Source organism: Psittacula echo, assembly GCF_963264785.1.
Source record: "Psittacula echo genome assembly, chromosome: 7".
In the NCBI taxonomy this organism is placed as follows: Eukaryota; Metazoa; Chordata; class Aves; order Psittaciformes; family Psittacidae; genus Psittacula; species Psittacula echo.
In genome coordinates, this window is record NC_137740.1 from 51,077,523 (window position 1) to 51,089,736 (window position 12,214).

The following is a 12,214-nucleotide window of genomic DNA, read 5'->3' on the forward strand; positions in this document are numbered from 1 at the left end:
AATCCTATATTCTGGATATGAATATGCTGAGATTATTCTAGTGTGGCGGCAGAGCAATTTGTCATCACACAGCAGCCTTAAGTTTAAATTTTGCTTAGCATTTGTAATCCAGCTATCAATGGGTATTTGTTCACATAGGCTGAGGAGCTGAAGATGCCCACAGTGATCCTCTTTACTATTGTGCATGCCTAAAAAAACCACCTGGAAAGGCTGCATTTTCCTTTCCAGCAGTCTGCTAGTTTTGTTTTGGCAGATGCTCAGTCAAATGTTGTGTTTTGGCACAGTGGGATCCCATCTTTTTTGAATCCATCCTATTGGCCTCATGTCAAAATCTGCTGCCAACTAGATCTGGCCTCTTGGAAAGTCTCATATTTTTCTAATTTTATATATTACAATGCCGTGGCAGCTCTTTGGATGGGGGCACAATGTTGGTCACATGAAAAGAGAGTTCAGGATGGAGCCTGACAGAGGCAGAGAGTGGACTTGCTGATCACAATGAGACAAAAATAACTAGAGTGAAGATGGACTCGTTACTTCTACAATAAACCATTCTGTGTGGCAGGGAAGACCAGACCATGCTAGCCTAGTCACTGAAGTGCCTCCCAGGCAGCTCTGTGGCCCCTTCTTTCTATTCTCCAGACTGCCGGCTAGCTGGAGGAAAGCCATCTATCACAGCCCATCCACTTTATCCACTAGTTATCTCGATTTAGCTTGCAAGTGCATAATTTATGGTCAGTTGATTTGTCTCCCCTGCTCTTTGTCAATACACAGCATTCTATGGACAAGCTTGTGAGAATAAAAGCTGCAGTACTGAAGGTGCTCATGGACAGGGAAAGCCCCACCTCCAAAGCACACGAGCCAAAGAGGCACACATGGGCCATGGGAACAAATGGGCTCAGAGGTGTCGATAAGGGGTTTGGAGCAAACAGCCTTGTCATCCCCCTTTGCAATCTTTGAATCAGGAAGTCATTCTGCTGAGATTTGTTTTGCTTTCCTTCCTCTGTACATAGGATAAAGCAAGCAGAAAGTGTGAAGCTGTTATTAGAGGCAGAGCTCCAAGAAATCAAGACAAACCTCACAGAAGTGTGAGTCATGTGCCCCAAACTAAATTTACCTGAAAAAAACTGGCAGTGTTATACACAACCTTATAATGACTTTATTTCTGTTATGATTGTTGCTGTTGTTCTGGTTAATACCTTTCTCACTTAAAAAAACCCTAACACAACCCTGTAGCAATCACTACAGAAATATTATTTGCTTGTATTATTCTTTAGGTGGCTCCAGTGCTGGAGGCAGTAAGTAGTTACAATCACTCAGTACCTGTCAGAGAAATTCATTCCAATAATAATAATAATAATAATAATAATAATAACAACATTTATTATTTTTGAAATATGAATCTGATGAATTTATGAATATAGAAAGCTCTTGTTGCTGGCTGTCCACAAAATGGTAATAAAATTCAAGCAGGATTTTCTGATAGACTTTTCCTGTAGAGTTTTAATGCACTTACTCCAGACATACATCTATCGCTGCTCAGCCATCAGCTCCTGGCCCTGCTTTGTGTTTGGATCCACTTTCCCTCAAGGACAGCATTGGGATCAGGCATGCCTGCTCACCCTGTGATGCAGGCAGCGTTTTTCTTCTGGTATTGTTTAGGGTACGGCATCAGCTGCTCTGTCTACCATTGAGTAGAGCATGGGGAAGGCAGAGATCAACATGGAGCAGATCAACCTGCTCAGGGCACTGTGCTAACAGAGCATTTACAAGTGTTTGTTGTGTTATAAAACCACCTATTTTTTTAGAGGTAAATCAACCACTTCTCTGGAGTTTTACCATTCTCCAACATTTCTCTTTTTTAGGATCTGGGAGCTCTGTGGGGTCCAGCAAAACCAGGCTTGCAGCCGTGAGTAGAACCTGACCTGCTCACATGTGAACAGCCTGCAAATCGCTGATGGGCTGTGCTTGGTGGGGGTTTTTGCCTGCAGGATTGACACAGCCTGAATCTTGGTGGCTGAAATATAATCTGTAGCATGTATACTGGTAGTTTACACTGGCTCTGGCCAGAGGAAACAGAGCTGTTTCTAATGGGAGCAGATTTTTAGAAAGTGTTTTTGCCAAGTGAGGCCCCCAAGGTCTAATGGTGTTTGCACACTGATATACCAGCACAAAAGGCCTTCGTGATGTAAATGCAGATTTAGAAGCACCCCCAACTAAACCATCTCCTCCTATTCTGTACCAATAACACCATGTCTACAGTTAACAACCCCTCATAAAAAAACAAAGGCTGACCAACGCATAAAACACTTAAAATGAGTTAGTTCCCCAAAGCCCAGATATTACCATTTATAAAATAATATCGCAAAGGCTGACAAAATTAAAGCAGAGGAAGGCTACAATAATGCCCATGTGTTTGCAGGGAGCGATGATATCACAAGCTGGGAAGTTACAAAAAGCTTAGCAAAGTAAAATGAAGCATATGAAAGTAAACTCATAGTGCAGATATGGTGTCCTCCTTTTTAGTCATTACACTTGCTTTATCTCTAAAGCTGTACGGACATTGCAAGTGTTGGAAATGTAAGTACGGAAACCTGTCATGGTTTAAACCCAGAACAGAGGAGGTGAAGAAGGTCTAGTTGCTGGTTTTCCCTATTTAAAAGCTTATAGGGAAGGCTGCAGAGTTTATAGGGAAGTGCACAGCAAAACAGTGAAAGGAGATGGTGAAAAGTTGGGCTGCTCACAGGGAACCAGCCACACATCCTCAGTGACAGGTACCTGAGTTTTATTGCTGTAACTTCCTGAAATGGCTGTCAGATGGGCTGAAACTTCCTAGAAAGAGGTCTTTGGAGCTACTTCATCAAACAACAGCATCAGCTGCCTCATTTGGAAGAAGTGTTTGTGTTTCAGAAGGGAGATATGGGGAGTGTTAGAGGGTGATAAGCTCTGAGGAACTTATTTAACCCCTGCGCTTGGCAGTGATCACAGGCACAGACCTGAACAGGCCTTTGTAAGATTAAAAAAATGAGATACTGTTTAATATTATGCAATAACCTGTTATGGGTGATGTTGAGAGTATGTCCAGAAATATTATAATGTATTATGCTTCTAGGGGAATGTCACTGTCTGCAAGGAATGCTTGCCTTCAGACCCTGGCTTCTCTTCTGAATGGGTGAGAAATCATCCTTTTGAATGCTACTGGAGCCAAATCCAAACCAGCAGTTGATTGGACTCATAGAGAGCAATGCTCAGCCACTGCTGGAGAATCCTTGAGCAGCCACATGAATGCACCTCCATTTTTGAGATCTCCAGGGCAGAACAAAAGATGTTTATCCTTTCATGGAGCAAATTCCCAAGCTCAGGAATAAAATGAACCTCATCTCTGAGTGGAGCAAGGGTGATTTTGTAGGATTACTGTCTCTAAGGTTATTCAGGATAAAAAGAAATCTCCACTGGGTCTCTGCTACAGAGAAGATGAAGGCTTGGGTGGACTCTAGAACAGAAAACCAGGCTGTCCCAGCGGGCACTGTCCCTGCTGCAAAGCACCAGGCAAAACAGTTGAACATCTCTACTGGATATGCCACTAGAAGGGGCCAGCTTTGCATGTGAACCAAACCTGAGCAGGCAGACCAGGGGTCAAAGCTAGTGCAACATCTCCCTTATAACCATGATGAGTCTCCCGTGGTATTCAACGCACAGATTCTGCCCGCAGACTCCCATTTACCTAGGCTCCCCATGCAGCGAAGCAGAAAACAAGCTCCTGTAGAGGGCAATGCAGAGCACCACCGGGATTTTGGCTACTCCCTGTACTTCGTTTTTTCCTGGTGTGGATGTGAAGCAAGCAGTGGTCCCAGCCCAAGTAATGTGGCAGTGCCCCATCCACCAGCTCAGCCCCTAGCTCCATGCAGACCAAGCTCACCGGTAAGTGTGAACATACCTGCTGTCTCACCGATGCCTTTCCAGCAGGCTTTCAGGGACTCAAACTCATATGCTGAGTTGGCAGTGCACAGGCAAGACCGTGGCAGTGGCATCTGGCCCATCACACCATGGAGCAGAAGAAGTGGGCAGAGTTCAGGTGAGAAGCTGGCAGCTCATGGCAGCCAGGTGAGGGGCTGAGAAGGTTGAAAGAGGTTTTGCCTCAGTTCGTCTGACATATTAAAAAACAGGATGAGTCCAGCCCTCAAAGCATGTTTCTGAGGCACAGATGCTCATGTAGGAGATCAGGACCCTGCCAAATCCTGGGCTTCTGCCTGTAGAAGTGCAGAGGTAGATAGAAGAATCTCCTAAGATAAGTAAACACGTTTCTACCCCAAAGTGCTTTCCCAAATGCTCTCACCTAGCAGCCAGGGCTGTGGGCAGCCTGTATTCATGTTCACTTTCTGCTGCACCTTGAGCCTGTAATTTTGGCTCATAGTTTCATCATCTCTGCTATATGCTGGTGATACAGGCTGCTTCAGGCAATAACTTTACACCATCCCTTCTGTAGAAGTGGGTTGCGTAGAAAACTCTCATCCTGGCTCCAGGGCAAAGGTCTCAGTAGCACACCAAGGCAATGGGGTCAGCTGGTGCAGGAGGGGGATGCTTTCATGTTTTACAAGAAAAAATGTGGGCTGAAACTGTTAATAACAGCTGCTGTCTGCTCCCATACGTGCCCCTGTATTAAAGCACTCTCTAGGCTCAGCAGGCACTACGCATGTGCACTAGGAAGGCATGGATGGATGCATAGATAGATGGATATGTTCATCCCTGGAGGAGCTCCCTGCTTTGGAGTTGGACACTGGCCATCCTATTTCCTTGCAGGTCAGACTGCTAATGATGGACCTGAGCAAGTGTTTGCCAAAGGAGAGGGTTATTCACAGGGAGGTGTGTCAGGGCATGGGGGCTTCTCACCTACGTCATTGCCCAAGGAATTTCTATGGAATAGGAGCCCTCCTGGCATTTTCACCCAGGGTGTTATCTGATGATTAAGCCCTCATTATCTAGATGGCTTTCCTTGGTACTGTTTGCTCTGCCTGGTTGCGGCAAAGCTGCTCTTGCATCCTCTGCCAGCTATCTGCAGCAGGAAACACGTACACGGGAGCACAAACAAAGCCAGGGGCAGGCCCCCTGCACCCTGCCGTGGGGTGAGGTTCGGTGCCCCCGAGCTGGCCAGGAGCAAACGGGCACACCCTGCCATTTTCAGCAGCTAGTTTTTGAGAGCAGGCAGGCTGGCTTTTTGCTGCCCTCACAAGCTGCGGAGGGGATGAGCTGAGTCCTTTTTTGGTGGCTTATAAGCACTAAGTGGTTGCTGTTGGTGGAGAAAAGTGGTTTTCTGTGGCCACTGAGTGGTTTTGCCATGCTTGCATGTGCGCAACATTCAGGGCTGATGGCACGTGTTGGCTGAATGAAGTATCCAGCCCTGCTGGTGATCTACATACAAAGCCTTGCCAAAAATCAGGAGAAGAGAAAAAGAGCTGGTGGGGAGCTGCAAAGAGCCTGATGGTTGTGGGTACCTGGGAGCCAGGGGCTGCATCCTAGCAGGATGCTCCGGTCTCCTCGCATGGGCTGAGTGGTGCTGTTTCAGCACAGGTCAGGGTTTCAGGAGGCATCATAGATCCACAGAATGGTTTGGGTTGGAAGGGACCTTAAAGCTCATCCAGTTCCAACCCTCTGCCACAGGCAGGGACACCTTCCACTAGACCAGGTTCTCCAGACCCTATCCAGCCTGGCCTTGAACACTGCCAGGACAGATGCACTGGGGAGATCTCTTCGGCGCTACTGCTCCATCTCTTCCTTACAAAATCTGCTGTCCCAGCACAGGATGGCCACTGAAATTCATACCCCTAAGACTCTAAGGCCAGGAAAGCTCTGGGGTATCCTTCCAACCTGAGGTGGATCATCCCAGTCCTGAGGACACCTGATGATGCTCCTGTACCCCTCAAGGCATCCTCCTGGGGACAGGCTGTGGGGACAAGCAGAAGCTCTGACAGATCAGCAAACCTCCTTGCCTGTGGGATCTCTAATGTGAAGCTGGTCAGGCAGCCAGTTCAGGATGTGTCATGTTATTTGGGATGCGTGAGAGACCCTGTCAGTGCCTTCTTTGGAAGTATTCAGAACATCAGTGATGCTCAAGCAAAGTTCTTCTTTGCTATAAGGCAAAGAACAGTAAAGTAGCCTCCAGAAGCATGGTTTCCATACAAAGTGAAAAGACACTGCTAACCACCTCCAGAAGATGCAAAAGGGACCCACTCTGCTTGGTCCCACTGATCTCTCACGAGTGGTGGGGCTCACATTTGGCTGTTCGAAGCACCTTGCACTGCCTGTTCCTGTGTTCCTTGCACCTTCGAAAGCACAACCCTAGCTCCTTGCTCAGCCTTATCTCAGTACACCAAGAATGCAAACACCAGAGCTGGTGGAGAACAAGCCATGAGGCTGCTCCAAGCCCCAGCAGGGCAGAAGATTGTGGAGAAGCAGCGCAGCTCCTTTGGCACAGGCAAAGGGCTTACCAGAGGCTGTGGATACCTTCCAGTGTGGTTCAGCTTGGCTTTACTTCCCAACACACTACACACTTTGCCAGCTTTTTGCAGCCAAGAGGTGAGTTTTGCTTTATCTCTAAGCATGTCAGGTTGTAGAATCAGAAAGCAGGTGAGAAGCTATGCGGTAAGAAGCCCCTTCATTTGCATGCGTTGCTGGAGGTCGGAACGGCTGCTTAATTACAGTCTGCAACGAATGTGATATATTCTTTGACAGGTTTTCCATTTGAAAGAGGTTTCCAAATGTGCCTGGTGTTAAATCCATAAGGAAGTTGGCTTTGAAGTGCACACACATGCACTAACTCGATTCTAGCTGTAATTTACTCAAGTAGATTCTGTATAGACATGAAAATAAGCCTATGTAGATTCAAGGGATGCTGTGTGTGTTACAAACCTGGACTGCCTTGGGGTTATTCTCTGCCAGGAGAAAGAGGGACAGTCACCCAGCTGAATGGGTGCAGACCCAAATGCAAACCCAGCTGGTTCTCAAACGAAAGACGCAGTGTTTGGGATGGACAGGAGGATGGGAGTTTCTCTTTTGAATCTTGAGGGATGCCCAGGCAGCTGGGACCCCACCATTTGTAGGGTCAGGCTGTGATATGCAGGGTGTGTGCAGGGCTGCCAGCACCCTGGCACACTGATTTACATCCTTTGGTGGCATTTACTGGAAAAAACCCAGCCGTACCTTCCAGCTGCACGTGTCTTGTGAACACCTCAGAGGAATCATCACACGGCAGTAACAGTACTGTAGTGCACTGGCATTCGTAGTAATCTCTCTTGTAGTCTCCCACCCGTTTTTATCCTGCACTTGAAATACTGAAATTGCCCTGAGAAAAGAAAAATCTTTACAAGATGGGCCGTCAAGCCAGCATGCCGCCTGCTGCATCCAGAAAAGCAACCCACTCAGCAAGGTAATCTATTCAATGGCTGGGATTTATTTTTAACATTTGGTTCTGCAGTCCTTTTAACTTGAGCAGGGAAGTGAACATTTTGATAACAGCAGCCTCCAGGTCAAATGTGATGAGAATTCATAACCCGCCACATAGGGGTTTTGGAAAACCAACCGAGCAAAACAATTTCCCAGAATGAGACGATGAAGACTTGTGTTTCTCTTCACGATGTCATACACAGAGCTGGGATGTGTTGGAGTGTCTACTCATTCTCTCCCCACAATTTGCAAATAAAATGCCTCCTGGACTATTTTAAATTCGAATGACTACTGCGAGCACAGCTTTGCGAGGCTGCTCATAAAGACATCGGGTCTTTAGGCCATCAAAGGAGAAATATTAATACAGTAATGGGAATGTCCTGATGGTCCTATTTCTAATCAAAGCAAAGTCTGGGTTTTCTGCTTCAAGCAAACATTGTCAAGAGAGTGGCATCAAGATATTTAAAACTGCAAGGAAAAGAGGGAGGGAGCTCCAGTCCCTGGAATGCACTGGAGCAACAGCACAGAACAGCAGCAGGTTTAGGTCAGAGCTGAAAACAAACAAGCTTGAAAATTGGCAAAGCTGAGACCGGTGAGGGAGGTGTGAGGGGGCAACTTTTTCTTTCTGTTTTATCTTCAGATGGCTGGAGTAAGTGAGAAACGTGTCTGAGAAAGAGGCAGGATGGGACTGTAGAAGGAAATGTTATTCAAGCAATGTAGCTGTTTTTAATCTCACTCCTGCTGGATTCAGCAGCAGCTATTCACACTGCACCTGAGCATCACTGGGGCTGGTTTATCTTCAGGCTTAGGAACAAGTCATTTCTGAACTGCTTGTATATGCTCTCCATTCCCTGCTTTCCATTCTACAAGGAGGCCCTGGCCACAAGGTGCTGCCTCTCACAGCAGGGGCTCCTCTGCAGAGTGCTGGGGCTGACAGAAAGTGGGAAAACGATGTGAAAAGTAATAATAATTAAAAAGCAGCATTCCCTTCACTGCATGCTGCTGTGACCAGCATGACGTACCTAAAGCCACATTGGTACCTGTGGCTACAGCACTGTCATCCACTTCACCCAGGGTGTGATGAGAAACTTTGTGCAGTGGCAATGGAAAATAACAGAATCTGCTATGCGGCATGGAAAGCTGTACTGATGGGAACAGTCATTGCTTTAATATTTAATTTGATGAGATCTAGTGCTCAGAAATGGATCAGGAGCTGCCACAGCTTCAAGTGCATGCTTAGCGCTTGCAGGGGAATTTCCACAGGGTTTGCAGTGCTGCGGACTTATCTATATTCTGCCTGGGTGACATGATAATGTATCTCATTAATTATCCAAGCACACAGAACTGTTTCCTTCCATTCCTTTTCATTAAGCAGGTTTTAAACACTTCCAGGAGTTGCTTGGACATTGGGTTGTCATTCCAAGTGTCTAGCCTGTGTTGGAGCCTGGCACGTGATCTCTGCAAAATGAATGTGGGCTACTCAGATGCGAGCAGGTGGCATTTCAGAAAGGAATTTCCTTCCTTCATGAACCTGCCAAACAGTGCAATGCTTAAGTTCCAGCCTCTCACCAGCAGGAACTCCCCAGTGCTGTACAGGCTCGCCAGGCATTCCTGGTGAGACAAGGAACAAAGAGCTAGGCCAGGCTGATGTAGGTATGAGACAGGTCTCTCTTAAAACCTCTCCTTTCTTTGTCCTTTTAGGTGGGTCCCATTGGTACCAAACTGTGTCTGGGACTGAGACTTAGCTTGCAGCACAGCCAGTTTTCCCCTGTGCCTTCAGAAATCCCTTTGCATGTTCCATACAGTTTGGGTGTCTCCACCAAGGAACTGGGCTTTAAGGCAGCCTGATTGCCACTGTGCTTGCAAAGAAACAAGTTGGAAATGTGGATTTGTCAGAACCATAATCCAGGTAGGTCCTAGTTCCTTGCTTGTACAAAACCTTCCACTTTCCATCCTTATATCTACTTCTCTCTGGTCTTTCTCCATCACCCACCCCTGCAGAACCCAAGTCCCTTGTGGCCTTTAGGGTTCAATTGTGAGCAGAAGGGCCAGACCACGAAAGAGACTTGGTGCCTACGTGCCAGTGTTTTAGCTTTGGCTGACACATCCCAAACTGTAATCATGACCTTCCCCTCACTGTCACTCACAGCCCCCTTGGCCACTTTATTCCACTGGCACATTTTGCTCCTCAGATCCCCTAGACTTCTCCAGCTTGTGGACAAGCACGTGTTGGCATGATGATGAAGTGCTTGGAAACAGTTTGCTATACCACCCAGCCTCAGGGATGGGCCTGGGGATCCTTGCTTTGGCATTGGGCAAGGTGATCCTTCTCACCTTGTTCTCCCTGCTCTCTCCATTGGTTCTTCCCTCTCTGCCAACCTAATGAAAGCATATCTGTGCCATGAGACATAGCTGCAAGTCCCTTCTCCAAGAGTTCTCCTGATTCCTCCTGTCTGGCTGGGGGTGAGGAGGTGGGAACCCAGCACTTTACCCCAAAGGGAAGAGCCCTCTGCACCATGAGGCATCTCTCCAGGCTTGTCCTGGAGAAAAGGCATGAGCTTCACCAAACTGCCTTCATGACATGCTGTCCAAAGACATGTCTTAAATTTTCCAGCCTTGTTAATTAATAACACTGGCATATATTTTTGCTGTTTCTTGTCTCTCCTTAGAATTCACATTCAAGGCATGACCCCAAAGGTCCAGGGAAAGCAAGAATGTTGAAGAAAATACAGATATGCCTCTGCTTCTTCTTTGTCTCGGGCATTTTGTACGAGATCTCCCTGCTGTCCAGCTGCTTTTTCTCCTACATGCCTATGCCCAAGCACTTCTTGACACCTGAGCAGGTCTTGAACCTTGGCAAAAGCATCATTTTCCTGGAGACAACAGAGCGCCTGGAGCCCCCCCCACTGGTATCCTGCTCCGTGGAGTCTGCTGCCAGGACTTACCAGGACCGGCCCGTCATCCTCTTCATGAAGGGACTCACAAATGACACAGCGTTGGACTTGAACTCCAGCTATGCAGCCTTCTCGCTTTTGTCTTCTATGAAGAATGTCTTCATTTTTCCTCTCCAGATGGAAACTGTCTTCCAGGAGACCCCTCTGCTCCAGTGGTACAACCAGGTGAGCTCTATAATGAAGGGGAAATAGAAAACATTTACAAATGGGGAGAGAAAGGGGGAAGGCCTGAAGCAGGCTTCGAATGAATGATAAAAATCAGAACTGGCTTTGTAAAATTAGTCAGTTTTATGTTTTGCTTTGGAATAGATACACTCTGACCATGTTTTGCACTGTATTCATTGATTTGTTTATTGAACACATTATCAGCATTTCCCCTCCGCCCTATCTGGAGAATCAGATTTTTTGGCAAAAGAAACACTGGTAAAAATAGACTGCATACGTGTTTTGATAAAACAACGCTTAATAATCTGCTTCAACAGAAGCTGGTTAAACAAAATGAGCTGCCTGAGCACTTGTTAATGCTGTCACGCACTGACAAAGCTCACAATAGGTAGACGAGGAAGAGATTTCTGTTTTTGTACTCGCAATATACAAAACCAAGGTGGGATCTTGCATTCCGAAAAGAAGTTCCTGGGAAACTGCTTGCAAGTAGCTTTTGTCATGTTAGTTTGACTTGATCTATGTGCGGGGCAGGCATATTTCCTCCAAACTCTTCCTTCTCCTTAGAAAAAGTAACTCCAAATACCAACAGTGCAAATGAAAACCCTCCAGCCTGTTTCAAAGAGCTAGGAGTGATCAGGGAGTGTGTTAAGTGGGCTGTGTCCCACTGAAATAGCAGGCAATGAATCATCGTATCATTGATTTAACCTTGTAGGTCCCACAAAACACATGTGAAAAGTTCCTGCATTCATTTATATTAACAAAGCATTGCTCTGCACTGCCCCCTTATCTTATACCAATACAATTCAATAGCTGGAGGAAGAGAAGGCAGTGAGTGACATTTGCAGGAGTCCAGGTGCAGTTTTATGGTGACATTTGCAGCCCAATGGATGGATGTGGTCTGTTCTCTGCCAGTGCCGTCATTGTCTTACCTTTCCAACTCTGCAGGTAGTCCCAGAGCTGGAGAAGAACTGGGTCCACGTCAGTTCTGACGCCAGCCGACTGGCACTCATTTGGAAGTATGGGGGCATCTACATGGACACAGATGTAATCTCCATCAGGCCCATCCCTGAGGAAAGCTTCCTAGCAGCACAGAAGTCACAGTTCTCCAGCAATGGGATCTTTGGCTTCCCTGCCCACCACAAATTTATTTGGGACTGCATGGAAAACTTCGTTCTCAAGTACAACGGGAACATCTGGGGTAACCAGGGGCCTTTTTTAATGACACGGATGCTCAAGGCCATTTGCAATCTCACGGATTTCAAAGGCACTGAGGACCACAGATGCCAGAACATCTCCTTCCTCAATCCCCAGCGTTTCTACCCAATACCATACCCAGCTTGGGGCCGGTACTATGAGGTGTGGGACAAAAGCCCCAATTTCAGCCACTCCTATGCTCTGCACTTGTGGAACTTCATGAACCACAACCGGAAAGCTGTGATTGCAGGCAGCAACACTTTGGCTGAGAAACTGTACAAAGCCTATTGCCCTACCACATACGAGGACCTGATACAAAATGCAGAGCTAGAAAATTTCACATTCTATGAGGACACTGACATGGTGTAAGGAGGAAGGGGGTGATCCTTCAAAGTGCTCCCCATCCTGGGGCCAAAACACAATTACCACTGGTGTCAGCAGCTGGCTTTGTAGGAGAAAGACAG

The 12,214-nt window shown here is 46.8% G+C and overlaps 1 protein-coding gene across 1 annotated transcript; it reads left to right on the forward strand.

The window, feature by feature from the left end:
* Positions 1–9,229: 9,229 nt before the first annotated feature.
* On the forward strand, positions 9,230–12,119 carry A4GNT (alpha-1,4-N-acetylglucosaminyltransferase; the record flags this gene model as incomplete). The annotated part of the gene is made up of 3 exons (XM_080624033.1): positions 9,230–9,346; positions 10,107–10,556; positions 11,502–12,119. The coding sequence occupies 3 exons, from the start codon at positions 9,230–9,232 to the stop codon at positions 12,117–12,119; spliced, it is 1,185 nt and encodes a 394-aa protein (XP_080480159.1).
* Positions 12,120–12,214: the final 95 nt, after the last annotated feature.